The following is a 16,632-nucleotide window of genomic DNA, read 5'->3' as shown; positions in this document are numbered from 1 at the left end:
ACCTCGCACCTGTAATTAGAGGAATTGATTTCTGGTGATAGAAATTCATTTCTCGATGTGATTCGGATCCCACCATAAGCTGTAGGTCGTGTTGCTAAGTAACCAAATGGTTTCTAAACACGAAAAAATATCTAATCCTTCGGACCAGCCCTAGGAGAGCTGTTAATCACCTCAGTGGTCTGGTAAAACTAAGATATACTCAACTTTTTCCACATGCATTCTCAATCCTACATTAACCGTATTCATTCTTATATTGTTTGTTGGTGAGCCTTGCCACTCTTCTATCCTCCATTACCAATTAATCTTCAAGATATTCACTCCATCAATCCAGGACTGTATTTACTTCGATAGTATCTTGCTATTTGCAATTTTTATTCTGAGGTCCACTTCTTCATTAACCTTTTCTCTTTAACGGTTTTCCTGTAAGCCTGGACATGATCTCTTCTGATACAGTGTCGCAGACAAATAATCTTTTCTCTCTCAACAAACCTCTTATTTCTCTGCCATTCCAATGACTCAATCATGGAATCTCCCGCTCCCCATCTACTCTAATCCTTCCATCTTTTGTCTTTAACCCCAGTCCGCCTTCATCAATTTCATTTCATTATATTTGCAGCCCCATTTTTACCCTTTCCTTGTCAATTTAAATCTATCTCAACTTCCCGGATAAACCGTATAAACGTCCAGCCCCTCTCTTACATGACATCTATAACTTACTCTTACAGCTTTTCTGTGCTAACACGTCCTAGCAGTCTCTCCCTCACTGCTTTTTCTTTCATAAGCGTTCTTCCTAATATCTTCATTAGAAAACTAAATATTTCCAAACACAAATCTACAAGATTTTCTCCATTATTAATTATTCCAGAAGCCCTGTAGAATATACCAACCACAGGTGTACGTACAAACACAGACACTATATATATATATATGATATATATATATATATATATATATATATATATATATGTGTGTGTGTGTGTGTGTGTGTGTGTGTGTGTGTGTGTGAGTCCTAGGGGTTGTAATTAATAATATATTTAATATGTTCGCTGTGACCTTCTTGGAATGCGGAGAACAGAGCCGAAGCAATGACCTGATAAAGCTGATAAATGATTTCTGTGATGGCGTGATTCGAAAGTGCATAGTTAAGCAGGGCAACATTCGTCCTGTAGTTATGTGAGTTCATGGGTCTTTTTCAAAGTGCCTTTGAGAAACTGGTTGTAGCCAGTAATATGAGGCATTAACGAAGTGTGCATTCATATGTGCGTGTGCGCCTCTTCCATTGATAATGGTATCATTAACCAAGCCTATGGGAGACTTGCACAGAGATCCGTGGGAGAAAGGCAAGATGCCGGGAGAGCTCTGCGAAAGTTTATTTGTATTAAGTGAATAATATTCTGGGCTGCAATGGGTGAGTGTTGAATTACTTTAGCCAAAAGGAATGGCTTGTTACACATTGTAAGAATGTTTAATCTTCAACTTTGTCTTTAAACTTATGTGTGCTAACGAGTGTGTTTCTCGTGTCTTTGAAACAGACGATTCTGGCGAGGAAATTGAGTGTTCTGGCAAAGGGGGGACCGAGGGTCCCGTATGGGAGAAGAGACAATTGGTGTGACAAATTACTGTTTTAGACATTTTAATGTTGGGGGGTAACTGAGTTAATTAGTCTGTGAGACTTGGACTATTATCTTTCCACTGTTAAATAAATGCTGTATTTTTGTAATGCAAGACTCTCATTTTGATTACCTGACAGAATGGAGAGAAAGAGGTGGAGAGAGAGAGAGATTGCGAGAGAGAGAGAGAGGAGTTGCCGAGAGAGAGAGAGAGAGAGGTCGCGAGCCGTTGGTCGCTTGGAGAGAGAGAGAGAGAGAGATTGTGTGTCGGTTTGCCTGACGCTCGGGGTTCCACGTTTACCAAATAAAAACGAGATGAATATCCCGTTAACAGGTGGTGGCAGCGGTGGGATTCGAACCCACGCCTCCGAAGAGACTGGTGACCAGTTAAACATACAGGGGTTATGATCATGTCATAGTTTTGTTGGCTTAGCGATGGTTTTTGAACGACAAAGCCTTTTGTGAGATTAAATCCATTTTCAGAGTGTCTGGTTGTGGAAATGTGTTGGATTTCAGTGACTGGGTGAAATGGGTAGAGAAATATCCATCCGTGAGGATGTGGTGCTGAGGAGAGAATTGAACTGGACTCAGCATATTTGCCCAGGCAGCCTGCCTCGAAGGAGCTCACATTCAGTCTGGCTTATGCGTGTGATGTCGAGTGCATTCCCGAGACGATCTGCGTGTGTTATTAGCGTGTCTTGCGCAAATTCAGAGTTTTTTTGTTCTCATTATGAAGTGGTGAGTGTTAAAGAACATTTTTTGGGGGGAGGGTTTTTTTTTAAATAGTTCAGTGTTATGGGACTGGTTTAAGATGTCAAATTTTTTTTTCCCATAGTAGCAGAAAGTGACGTGTTTTCTTTATTGGCGCGTGTTTAGAATAGAAGCATTCGTCTTTGTTTAACATATAAATGTGTACAAAATGTTTTTCATGCATGTGAACTGTGCTTGTGGTGTTGCAAGGGGAGGGTAGTGGCTTGCCTTGGGGGTATTGCAAGGGAGGGTACTACTACTGGTGTATACCTTGGGGGGATACTCAGACACTGTTCAAGGGGGGGTGTTCTATTGCTTGACTGGAGGGTGTTTCAACGCCCGGTGGAGGGTGAAACTTTTTTTTCTTAGTGGGGGTGAACTCCTTCCTTTTTTTTCTCTTTGTCTTTGTTGGGAGACGAATTTGCCCTTGAAAATTATTTTCCAATGCCAAGACATCAGCTGATTGATTAGTTGATGACGTGAGATGCCCGTAGAGTTTTTTTTAAAGATTTTCTTTCTCTTGAATGAAGAGAAAAGGAAATGAAAAGAGATTTTCTTTCTCGTAAATGAAAAGAAAAGAGAATTGAAATGCATGGGGCGTGTGTATGTTTTCCTTGTGCTTTGGAAGACAAATATAATGGGGACACAGATTATTATTTTTTTTTTGTTGTGTTGGAGGGATTACTTTAAAATACCGATGAGTGGTGTTGCATCTGGTGTTGATTGGTGTTGACTGATATCATGGGGTTTGGCAATACTGGTGTATGCTATTTGAATTGCAGCCTTACTTGAGTTCTTTACATGGGGATTTATTTTACGAGAGATTTGAGATATTTCATGGGAGATTATTTTATAATTATGTCATGGAGAATAATTACAATGAATTATTGGGAGAAGTTTTGGGGTTAATTATTTGTTGAGTTTTTGTAACTTTGGAGAATGTTTCAGTCATTCGTGAGTGATGAGTTTTGCTGAATCTTGGTGAATTTTGTGCTGAACTTTTGGTGAATGGATAAGCATTAACATTGGTGATGTTTTTTTATACTAATACTAGTGATTTTGATGATAGCAATTTTTGTGATTTTGCTGATAATGATACTTCTGATACTGATTTTTTTATATTTACTAATACGTGGGTGCTGTAATGCTATCAAGGGTGGTGAAATCTTTTTTGAATTTGGGAGGAACTAACAACACGTTTTTTCTGTTTTCCTTTTTATGAGTTCAACAGATAATTGTTTGACATACGTGAGTCACGGGGATAGTTAATAATGCCGTTGATTTTTCTTTTCTCCTTTTTTGGAAGTTAGCCATGGCTGACACAAGTTTTTATCATGGGTGAATTTGAGTTTATTTTTTCTCTCCAGTTTGTGTGAATATTTTTTAATATCTCAGTTCGTGACTTAGAGTCATTGCTCGGGAACGTGCTTGTGTTTTTAGCTGTTTGATGCTACAGAGAAATATATGGGAGAATTTTTGCATTTTTTTTAATGCATACGTAATGGCACTACATTTTTTTCCTCTGGATATTAGTGTTCCAGAAATTGTGAGTTTTCTTGCACAATGCCTTTGTTGTATTTGTGACAACTTTGCCAGAGATAGGAAACTTGGTTAAGTTTTCTAATGGCTTATGTCGTAGTGCATATAGGCACTGTGAGTTTGGAGTTTTATTATAATGAGTTGTGGCACATTGGTGATTTTTTCTAGAATTTCCTAGACAAATTTTATTTGCTGAGTTTTTGCTCTTTTTCAGTAGTTATGCTAAGGAGAGAGTTTATAGTTTTTGACTATAACACTGATTTATTCCCTGGAGAATTGGAGATATATTATTTTGGAGATATAATTGGAGGTATATTATTTTGGAGTTATAATTTGAGATATAATATATTGGAGATATATTTTTGGCCATTTGATATTTGCCTATGGTGGTGAGAGCTATGTTTAGTTCAATTATTTTGCAGCCATCTTTGTTGCAAATGGAGACACTTTTGAGGAGACATGGGGCATTATTTGTGATTTCATTTTTTATATTCCTTTTTGGGGATTCAATATATTTTGGAGACTTTGTTTTATTCCACATGGAGTTATTGGTGAAATAGAGGTAAGTATTTTTTATTTGCCGAAATAAAGGTGACTATTTTTTATTCCTGGAGTGGTGGTTTTTTATTAACATGTGGCTATCGGAGAAATAAGAGTGATTATGGTGTGGGGGGTAGTTATTAGCCAAATGGAGGAAATATTTTTATAACTGAAGTGGTTTTATTATTAATATGGTGAAATATATGGAGGTGGAATTAATCTTTGGCAGGTGACCTTTTTTGTGGTTATGGAGTTTTTTCGAGCCTTAGAGAAGATTTCTGTGGTTCTTTCTTTTTGGTTTCGTGACTATTTGGAGGCGAGTGGCATTACTGCATTTCGAGTCCTATGGAGATGTGCATTTTTTATGTTCACAAGTGTGTTATTTTTGGAGGCATATAATTGCTGAATTACAAGTTTATCGTAGTTTTTCTATCCCGGATAGGTGATAATGTTTTACAAAATTGGGCAGTGTCACGTGAGGGAAATATCTTCGAGACAGTCTTTGAACACATTAGTCATATCCCGGAGTTAATTTTGTGAAATGTGCTTACTTCGTGTCAGTTAGACTATTTTTTTTAGAATCTTGAGTTTCCGCAATTGCGAGTCTGACTAGACATTTTTTGTGCCGCAGTTTGAGCACACGTCCGCAGGTGGATTTTCCGCTAACACGCGCTGTGCTGATTCCTGTCCTCTGATGGTGATTGCTCAGAGTTTTTGCAATATCTGGAAATGTTGACAATAGCAGTTCATGAAAGCGCATGGGTAAGAGTTTGCTTTCTGGCCGTGTCGGTCGATAAAAGTTGCGATGTCGAAAAATTTTGTAACTATACATGGGGCATTTCTTGGTGAAAAATGCGGGGCTATGTATATTATGCATATATTATATGTTTTGTGATTGGGAAGTTTACTTGGGATTATCTTTTTTTTATTTTTTATTTCCTTTTCCTATGAGAGATGTAATTGGGGTTGAGTTTTAAATAGCATTTCTTCTTGGACAGGAGATGTAATATATCGGGATTTGTAATTTACATAAATGGGAGTTTGACATTAAGTCTCATTGTAATTAATTATATGAGCAGTAAAGGGGTTTTTGCTGTTAAAAGTTGGAGATTTTTACTGATTTTGTGAGTTGTTCAAATATCAGAGCTTGAGAGAACATTTTTGGGTCTGGGCTTGTTACGTGATTCTTTTTTCCTTGGGCTCATTGCCTTTTTTCTTTTTTTTTTACTTGTGATAACGTTCGAGTTTGAAATGTGAGTCCAGAAGTCCGTGGAGTTACTGTGAGTTTTGGATGGTGTGTGCTGATGCCTGAGTTTGGAGAATTGAGTTGGAGAACTTGATATTTTTTTTCATTTGCGAGTTGTGATAATGACTTATGATTTAGTGGTCATATTAAGTGGAGTTTTCTGACTTTTTGAGATCATTGTTTTTGATTGACCGATGACTTGACTGACATACATACACACCAAAAAAGTAGTTTCCCGACGCTAGCAAGAAGTCCACCAGCCGTGCAGAGATTGCTGTCGTTTATCCAGGGTGATTATGAGAGTTTCCACAAGTCTACAAGTTCTACAGCGTTTTTCATCTACAGAAGCCGTTAGAAGCCTTCTACAATTAGGGAGGCATTCCGTCTTCCTACAGCATGCTTCAGTCTGTTCTGGAAGTTGCAGACAAAGAGGGATATTCAAGAATCCAAGATGAGAGAAAATTCTAGTGTTATTGGAGATGAAGCGTGATTAGACTTTACTTTATAATGCCAGAGACATGCAGTTATTACTTATATTTTATTTTAAGCCGGCCAATGTTTTCTTATATGTATGAGCTCTTTTGTTTGACCATTTGCTAGGTGGGAGCTAGCAATTTAGCGTGACCGAGCTTCTGTGAGTCCTAGGGGTTGTAATTAATAATATATTTAATATGTTCGCTGTGACCTTCTTGGAATGGGGAGAACAGAGCCGAAGCAACAACCTGATAAAGCTGATAAATGATTTCTGTGATGGCGTGATTCGAAAGTGCATAGTTAAGCAGGGCAACGTTCGTCCTGTAGTTATGTGAGTTCATGGGTCTTTTTCAAAGTGCCTTTGAGAAACTGGTTGTAGCCAGTAATATGAGGCGTTAACGAAGTGTGCATTCATATGTGCGTGTGCACCTCTTCCATTGATAATGGTATTATTAACCAAGTCTATGGGAGACTTGCATAGAGATCCATGGGAGAAAGGCAAGATGCCAGGAGAGCTCTGCGAAAGTTTATTTGTATTAAGTGAATAATATTCTGGGCTGCAATGGGTGAGTGTTGAATTACTTTAGCCAAAAGGAATGGCTTGTTACACATTGTAAGAATGTTTAATCTTTAACTTTGTCTTTAAACTTATGTGTGCTAACGAGTGTGTTTCTCGTGTCTTTGAAACAGACGATTCTGGCGAGGGAATTGAGTGTTCTGGCAAAGGGGGGACCGAGGGTCCCGTATGGGAGAAGAGAAAATTTGTGTGACAAATTACTGTTTTAGACATTTTAATGTTGGGGGGTAACTGAGTTAATTTGTCTGTGAGACTTGGACTATTATTTTTCCACTGTTAAATAAAAGTTGTATTTTTGTAATGCAAGACCATCTTTTGATTACCTGACAGAATGGAGAGAAAGAGGTGGAGAGAGAGAAAGATTGCGAGAGAGAGAGGAGTTGCCGAGAGTGAGAGAGAGAGAGAGGTCGCGAGCCGTTGGTCGCTTGGAGAGAGAGAGAGAGAGAGAGAGAGATTGTGTGTCGGTTTGCCTGACGCTCGGGGTTCCACGTTTACCAAATAAAAGCGAGATGAATATCCCATTAACATATATATATATATATATATATATATATATATATATATATATATATATATATATATATCTATATATATATGGTTCTAGGACATTTGCGTACCAGGACATTTACGTACTGGACATTTGCGTCCCTGTACATTTGTGTCCCTGGACATTTGCCTCTCAGGACATTTGTGTCCCTGGACATTTGTATCCCTGGACATTTGCCTCTCTGGACATTTGTGTCCCTGGACATTTGCGTCCCTAATAAAATACATTTTTTTAACAAATAAAAAATGTTTTGATTTACTTTTATCAGTGTGCATTTTATTTTCAAGAACTTACTTTTCAACAGTGGCTAGTTATAGCTAATTGCACATCAACACATTTAACAGCTCTACACTTATTTTTTTCAATAGTATAGTTTCAAACTATTTCTTGTTATAGCTAACTGAACACCAATACATTCCACAGCTCCAGACAAACGAATAGGTAGTTACCATAACTGTACCCAAACACATTTAGTAGCTCTAGACAAGCAAATAGGTAGTAACTAAAAAAATTTAACAAAAGGTATATTCTTTTTGAAAGCAAACAGAAAATTAAGCCAGAAAATTTAGTCAACTCGAGCAGTGCGAATTGCAAACATCTACTACATCCTAGATTTTATAATTCAAAGATTTAAGCAAGGCCCATGGCTAAGTTTAGAAAATCTAAAACTGGTGGAAAAATATTCGTTGACGAGGAAAAGTACAGCTATCACTTCCATAAGAAAAATGCAGATGAAACAAAAACCCACAGGAGATGTGCACAGCGATCTTGCAAAGCAAAAATACATACAATGAATGACTCTGTCACAACACGATGTAATGAGCATAACCATGGATCTTCAGCTGCTAAAGTTAGAGCACAAGAAGTTACTGAAGCAACGATCGCTAAGGAAGATCAGTTTACAATTCTCCACATGACACCTTTATCATCAATGGGAAGAAATGTACGTCGATGGAGACAAAATGCTCAAAATGGACCACCAATTCAACAGCAAAGTAATCATTTAGAGATACCGGAATCCTACTGTTTTCTTGCAGCTGGAGAGAAGTTCTTTGCATTTGATTCTGGTATCGATGACGAGAATAGACTACTAATATTTGCGACGGAAGATGGCTTAAAAGATATGGTAAGTTTTCCTAACTGGGCAGCAGATGGTACCTTGAAAGTAAGTCCATCAGTATATTATCAGCTATTTTGTATCCATATTCAAGAAGGTACATTTAGTATTCCTGGAAATTTTGCCCTGCTTCCGGGTGAGACAAAGGAAACATATGTTCGTCTATTCACATATTTGTTGCTTCTCAAACCGCAACTGAAACCAAGATCTTTGTTGACAGACTTCGAAATATGAGCTCAGAAAGCTTTTGTAGAAAAGTTTTCAGATATAACAACAAGTTCATGTCTCTTTCATTTATCTCAGTCTAAGGACTAAGACAACGGTGTAGAAAAGATGAGGTATTCAATTTGAAGATGAGATGTTTTTCCTCATTAGCGTTCCTTCCTTTAATTGACGTTGTCGAAGGTTTTATTGAATTGTTTTATTGAATCGAAAATGTGATTTGCCCCCAGAATATACCGCTTATTTTGAAATGAAGTGAATTGGCCAAGCCACTGTGGGTCCTGGGCCAAGCAAGAGGCCGAATATGTATAAGGATGGCACCAACTTTTTTTATCGAGTCTTGAAATGTTCAAGAAAGAGTTATAAATCAGTGCTTAGATCTAATAACAGTTTAGAGGGATAGCACAATGCCTTACAATATTCTTTATCGTGTCAACATCCCTCTATTTGGAAACTGATACATTAAAAAAGGAGGAAGCTATTGCCTTAAAGAAAAAAAAAGTGACTTTCAAAGAGGAGTTCTAGCAAGTCAAAAAAATAAATAAAACAGCAGCCAAGAGAATCATGTCGTTAATAGATAAGTATACTCCGGAAAACAAGATAGATTTCTCGAAGGGAATCCCCACAACACTCATAGCTTTTGAGATATTTTTGAACTACAATGATTTTTATCAAAATCTCGAAATATTTTTAATACTTGTAATCTGTATTCGTTTCCACATTATACCTTTTGATGTATTTTTGAACCTACAATGATTTTTAAATCTGAAAAAGTAAACTAGTCAATTTTAAACTTTTCTTTTATTCCTTTTCTAAATATGTATTGCTATCTACTATTTTCTTTTAGTTATTAAATGCTTTTACATACAATAAAGTTTGATAATCAACTAAAAAAAAAGTACTCCCGTAAATGTCCAGGGACGCAAATGTCCAGTACGCAAAATGTCCTGCCAACATATATATATATATATATATATATAATATATATATATATATATATATATATATATATATATATATATATATATATATCTATATCTATATATATATATGGTTTATAATTAATAATAAAATATATATCTTATATATATAATATATATATATATGATATATATATATATTATATATATAATATATAATATATATATATATATATATATATATATACCATTTGGAATTTTATTAATCTTCCGACGCACTGTCTGTGAACCTAATATGCTCAAATAGAGATGATCTGATGAAAACTATCTAGGATGGACACTAATCTGGATCCCTTATCCAAATCGAACTCCGACAATATGGATCCATTATTCAGGCGATGTTGATTGCGTGCTTGTTATTCGTTTTCAATTGCAGCCAAGGAGAAAACTGCCAACCTAGGTAATCTGTTAGCTTATTTATTGTTCGTCACACTAGAAATATTTTTCTTTAAAGTTCCGGAAAAATTGTTAATTGTCTTGTTATATACCAGTTACGAAAATATTAGATAACACCAAGAAACATTACCTGAAAGTCCTGAAGGCAAGAAAAGAAAATGCACAGCCAACATCATCACCACGATTCTTCCCGGCTTCATGGCCATTGATGACGGACGTTCTTTCTCTCCTGAGGTTCCCCGAGATGTTCCTGGAAGAGTCTTCGGATAACGTGGATGGCGTTTGTTTCAAAGAGAGGCTTCTATCCAGTACGTCCCAAAACTAAACAAAAGAAAATAATGGACAAATATATAAGAACCCTTTCACTTCCACTTCTAGATGTCGACTGACAGGGGGTATTTCCATATTCTGATAACCAAGGAGCTTCCCGTCGGGATTCGGTCCGATTCGAATTTGGTGTCTGCAGTCATATCTAGGAATGATGTCATATCCGCTGGCAGGCATCAGATACTCTCGGGCAACTTTGACAAAGTTCTTAAGTAGGATGAACGACTGAACGTGTATACAGCTTCTATTGAATCCACCAGACAATTAAACTCATTTTAGGTAACATTCGTACTGGAAAAACGAGCATGAAATAACATCACCTGTCTGCATTATGTCCGAACAATCATTACGATTTCAAAATTCATCAGTTACTGAAAACTCAAACGTTACCAACATCATTGTTCATCGTTATGCTTAGAGCCAGGCCGGGTCCTTCTTACATTCAAGACGATAAAACGTAACGTATTATCTTTAGTAACAAGATAAATGACAGCGACATGCAGCATACTTGCAGGATTTCCTCTGATGTCGTGATAATAGACAAATAATTCAGCATTACACAAAGGATGACAACAAAGTATTCATAAACCTTCGGGATATCAAAACGCAAATATGGCTTTGTCAGTCATTCCTTCGAACACAAAGAAAGATGACTGAAGTATAGAAACATGCTAGACGAAGTTCACCATTGAGTATTTCCTTCAGTTTATACTATTTATCTACAACAACAACAACAACAACAACAACAATAATAATAACAATAATACCTACCGTTGCTCATATCCATTATAATTTTGAAATCCATATAAATGCCTTGGTGTCCCTTCTCGTTCTCTAGAGTAACAAACAAGCTCCCTTTTCTGGAGGAAACGGGATTGTCAAGGGATGTAAGAATATTCCTACAGGCTTTTTTTATATATCGTGTCTGTGTGTGTATGTGTGTGTGTGTGTTTATACTCGGTTACCTTTCGCACAGGGCCTTAGATCTAAGCTTGCACCCCGGACCTTGTTCCATTCCGCAAAAATGCAGGTGATGGAGGCGATGGAAGAATCGCGGAGGCACAACTTTCTCAGTACGTAAGAGAACCTAAACTTCTAAGTAGAATTTAACGAGTAAATTCTCTGTTCTGTGCTTTGGCATAAAGAAACTGCATTACACAGGAATTTCATCATAGGACGGGGCTCCTGTGATACAACAACTGATAGCTGAAGCCCAGTGAAAAAATTCATTGTTTTCCATAAACAGTCTTTTTCTTTTATTAAAAAATGCGTGTAATGATTTCAATTATTTTAATTATCATTTTTAATTACGTAGATCAGTACAACAAATTCCCATTTGAATTCCGCGATGAAAAAATATTAGCTGTTTGTGATATTAAATTACTCCATAACATTGTTTCTACTCGTCGTCTACATTGTTGATGATTTTTCATAAAGTTGTGGGATTGGATAGAAGTTAATGGTTTAGGGTAGTTGCATCTAAGCATCTGTTTGTTTCTGTTAAAAGGGCTGCAGGGTTAACCATTACCGGAGAAAGTGAAGCAGACGACTTTTATGTTTTCTGTTTATTCCTTGGCCGTTAGACTTGGTAGCGAGGGTTCGACAGTCATTTTCAACCCTGCAGTGCCAATTCCTTGTTTGCGTCAACAAGTTTTCATTTTTTCAAAACCCTGTGGGACCACTTTAACATGTTTGCGTCCAAACGCAGTCATTTTCAACCCCTGTTGGGGGCCACTTGCATCCTTTGTGCGTTTTGGCCAACGCAGTCATTTTCCAACCCTGTGGGACCACTAGCAATGTTTTGTGCAAGCAGGTCAATTTTCAACCCTTGTTGGGACCCCACTAAGCATGTTTGTGTCAAGCAGTCATTTTCAAACCCCTGTGGGGACCACTTAAGCCATCAATGTTTGTCGAACGCAGTCATTTTCAACCCTGTGGACCACTAGCATGTTTGGTGTCAATGCAGTCATTTTCAACCCCTTTTGGGACCACTAGCAATGTTTTGGGTCAAGCAGTCATTTTCCAAACCCTGTGGGACCACAGCATGTTTGCGTCAACGGCAGTATGTTTCAAACCGCTTTTGTGGGGCCAACCCTTGCATGGGGTTTTGTGGTCCAACGCAGTCATTTCCAACCCTGTTGGGACCACTTAGCAATTTGTTTTTGCTGCAAACGCAGTCATTTTCCAACCCTGTTGGGACCACCTAGCATGTTTTGTGTCCAAATGCAGTCATTTTCAACCCTGTGGGACGCAACTTAGCCAATGTTTGGTGTCCCAACGCAGGTCATTTTCAACGCCTGTGGGACCACTTGCATGTTGTGTCCAATGCAGTCAATTTTCCAACCTTTGGGACCACTAGCTATGGTTTTTGCGTCAACGCAGTCCCCCAAATTTCCCAACCCTGGTGGGACCACTAGCATGTTTTGTCAATGCAGTCATTTTCAACCCTGTGGGACTAGCATTTGTTTGGGGGGGGGGGTGTCAAGCCCAGTCATTTTCAACCCTGTGGGACCACTAGCAGTTTGTTTGTTCAACGCAGTCCATTTTTCAACCCTGTGGGACCACTAGCATGTTTTGTGTCAACGCAGTCATTTTCAACCCCTTTTGGGACCACTAGTGCGGACCAATAAAGCCATTGTGTCGTCAATGCAGTCATTTTCACGCCTGTGGGACCACTAGCATGTTTGTGTCAATGCAGTCCTTTTTTCAACCCTGTGGACGCACTAGCATGTTTGTGTCAATGCAGTCATTTTCAACCCTTGGGACACTAGCATGTTTTGCGTCAACACAGTCATTTTCCAACCCTGTGGGACCACTGGCGATGTTTGTGTCGAACGCAGTCATTTTCAACGCTGTGGGACACTTAGCATGTTGTGGTCAATGCAGTCTTTCCAACCCTGTGGGACCCACTAGCATGTTTGGTGTCAATGCCAGTCATTTTCAACCCTGGTGGGAACCACTAGCATGTTTGTGTCAATGCATTCTTTTTTCAACCCTGTTGGACCATAGCATGTTTTGTGTCAACGCAAGTCATTTTCAACCTGTGGGACCACTACATGTTTTGTCAACGCAGTCATTTTCAACCCCTGTGGGACCACTAGCATGTTTGCGTCAACGCAGTCATTTTCAACCCTGTGGGACCACTAGCATGTTTGTGTCAATGCAGTCATTTTCAACCCTGTGGGACCACTAGCATGTTTGTGTCAATGCAGTCATTTCCAACCCTGTGGGACCACTAGCATGTTTGTGTCAATGCAGTCATTTTCAACCCTGTGGGACCACTAGCATGTTTGTGTCAACGCAGTCATTTCAACCCTGATGGGACCACTAGCATGGTTGTGTCAACGCAGTCATTTTCAACCTGTGGGACCTACTAGCATGTTTGTGTCAATGCAGTCTTTTCAACCCTGTGGGACGCACTAGCAGTTTGTGTCAATGCAGCATTCATTTTCAACCCTGTGGGACCACTAGCCATGTTTGTGTCAAGCAGTCATTTTCAACCCGGTGGACCACTAGCATGTTTGGTCATCAACCCTGTGGGGCATACATTTAGCAGTCATTTTCAACCCTGTGGGACCACTAGCATGTTTGCGTCAACGCAGTCATTTTCAACCCTGTGGGACCACTAGCAGTGTGTAACGCAGTCCCCATTTTCAACCCTGTGGGACACTAGCATGTTTGTTTGTCAAGCAGTCCCCATTTTCAAAACCCTGTGGGAACCACTAGCATGTTTGTGTCCCCCCCAATGCAGTCATTTTCAACCCTGTGGGACCACTAGCATGTTTGTGTCAATGCAGTCATTTTCAACCCTGTGGGACCACTAGCATGTTTGTGTCAACGCAGTCATTTTCAACCCTGTGGGACCACTAGCATGTTTGTGTCAACGCAGTCATTTTCAACCCTGTGGGACCACTAGCATGTTTGTGTCAATGCAGTCATTTTCAACCCTGTGGGACCACTAGCATGTTTGTGTCAACGCAGTCATTTTCAACCCTGTGGGACCACTAGCATGTTTGTGTCAATGCAGTCATTTTCAACCCTGTGGGGCTACTAGCACGTTTGCGGATACTTACTTCGAGACTGGAACGCAACTGTAAGTATCAACATTTCCTTGGAGTTCTATTCAGCGCAAATGGAAATCAAATGGGGATAGATAATTAATCTTACAGATGAAAGCGATGTATTCGACTTTATCTTGAAGACGATAAGAAAAAAAAACGAAAGTGATCATTAAATAATGAAACACGGTGGTGTGCGAGATTGCATAACCCAATACGTGACGTGATGAGAGATGAGAGTCTTATATAGATAAATAATTAACTACTGTTAAGCTGTATGACAGTGACGGAAGGACCGTGAGCTTTTATAAGAAATTCTGAAGGAGTGGTGGCTAACGTGAACGATGCTTCTACTATTTAACAACATGGAGGAAATGAAGGAAAGCTGTGGAAGAGCGATTGTGTACATCTTTGGTCAGAAGATCTGGACATTCAGTGATAAATTCTGACCACTGTGAAATTGTGAATTTTTAAAACGAGAACAGGGAAATTGATGATTGCATCAAAAGAGAATCAACAGTGTGTGTGTTGGCGCCATTGTTCTCCCGTGACTTTTAAGCAGGATATATGTGCGTGTGTGTGTGTGCTTCGGTAGCCAGGGCGATATCATTATTAGCTATCTCCGGAAGTACTTTGTTCTCCCTCTCTGTCTTCTTCAGTAAATGAAACTCTTTGTCAGAAAAGCAGCAGAACTATTTTAGACGTGCTAGTGCTACAAATCCGATTTTGATAGATCCATCAAATTTGCTTGGCGCATAATTAAACTGAACGTACAAGCTACAATAAGATTTAAGATATTTTGCCACGAACACTATCACAAGTATTTTCCAGGCCTATCTGCCATCACTGATCGTCAACATTCTGAAGGGGATTTTGCTATATATGCCAGATTAAATTAAGCTGTCTTTGTTCTAGTACGAGGCTTTGATGATACGAGCGGCTCATGTCACTGGATCATTTTTTCTTTCACTCAACTTTGCTGCAATTGCCACATTAAGTCGGCAACTCACGGATGTTATTATTCTGTCGGGTATGGATAACAGTTCATGCAAAGAATTACATAAATGTAAGAGTAAATTTAAATTTTTCCAAATTCGAAATCTTTGACCCCAGAACGGGCATGATGCGCATATTCATAATAGGCATACATTCTTACCAAAAGCACCATAAGGCTTATTTATGGTATTTGTCGCAAAAGACTGGATCCCCTTCCCCCCCCCCCCCCCCCCTTCTCCCCCTCCCCCGACAATCCTTCAAAACGGTCAGGATTAGCCAGCAGAGGAAGAATACAGGCGGCCGGGTTTGTGGTTCTCTTGGTTGTGTGTAAATATGAATGGAAAATCCTTGGCATCGAGATTAATTGTGCAAGTTGTATCACCTAAATTAATGGAACAGTCATTCTTTTGGTAGCCGGAGTTTGCTTCCCCGCTCTGCCAACGTGGAATCAGAGGAATTTATTTCTGGTGATTAGAAATTCATTTCACGATATAATGTAGTTAGGATCCCACAGTAAGTTATAGATCCCGTTACTAAGTAACCAATTGGTTCCTAGTCACGTAAAAATATCTAATCCTTCGGGTCAGCCCTAGGAGAGCTGTTAGTCAGATCAGTGGTCTGGTTAAACTAATATTATATACTTAACTTGAAAAACATGAAAAAGTTGTCATCATAACTGAAAAAATTGATGCATCTGAAATTAAAGATATATATATATATATATATATATATATATATATATATATATATATATATATATATATATATATATATATATAGGTAGCTACATTCCCAGATAATGTCGTATTCGTGATCCAACCCTGATACAGAGCAAGAAATATTCTAAGAAAAAGCCTAACTTAAATATTTGGGAAAATAATTATCTTGACACCAAAATCTCTGCATTAAACAAATTCACGTAGATATTTGTGAAGGCAAATAATTTTATATCAAAATCTCATTAAAAATATATGGAAAGACGATGGCAAAGAGCTCTCGAAAGATAAACATACATATTGATTCCACTAATATTTCTTAATTAAAAGCTCCCAAAACTGCTAAGAAAATTGAGAATCGAGGAATATTTTCTCAAGAGAAACAATTTCTTTCTAAGGCAATTCTAAAATGATTTCGTACTACAGGAATTGCATCTTCTTTTCAGAGCATATAATATTCATTTTCTTACATCAATATCATTTTCATTATTGGAAAAAGGTGTAAATGAACAAAACCTTGACTATTTTATTTCCTAA

The 16,632-nt window shown here is 38.3% G+C and overlaps 1 protein-coding gene across 2 annotated transcripts in view; it reads right to left on the bottom strand.

The window, feature by feature from the left end:
* The window catches only part of LOC135209272 (uncharacterized), a 32,448-nt gene extending 22,069 nt beyond the window's left edge, over nt 1-10,379 (bottom strand). For both annotated transcript variants that reach the window (XM_064241981.1, XM_064241979.1), the window contains exon 1: nt 10,129-10,379. Coding sequence is in view for 1 of the 2 variants with exons in the window: in XM_064241979.1 (XP_064098049.1) it covers nt 10,129-10,204 (76 nt within the window). In the remaining variant the exon portion in view is untranslated. The remainder of the gene's footprint in view (nt 1-10,128) is intronic.
* Nucleotides 10,380-16,632: the final 6,253 nt, after the last annotated feature.

The sequence above is a fragment of the Macrobrachium nipponense genome, chromosome 37 (genome assembly GCF_015104395.2).
Source record: "Macrobrachium nipponense isolate FS-2020 chromosome 37, ASM1510439v2, whole genome shotgun sequence".
NCBI classification, from domain to species: Eukaryota; Metazoa; Arthropoda; class Malacostraca; order Decapoda; family Palaemonidae; genus Macrobrachium; species Macrobrachium nipponense.
The sequence above is the reverse complement of the archived record's forward strand: the minus strand, read 5'-3'. Positions and strand labels throughout refer to the sequence as shown.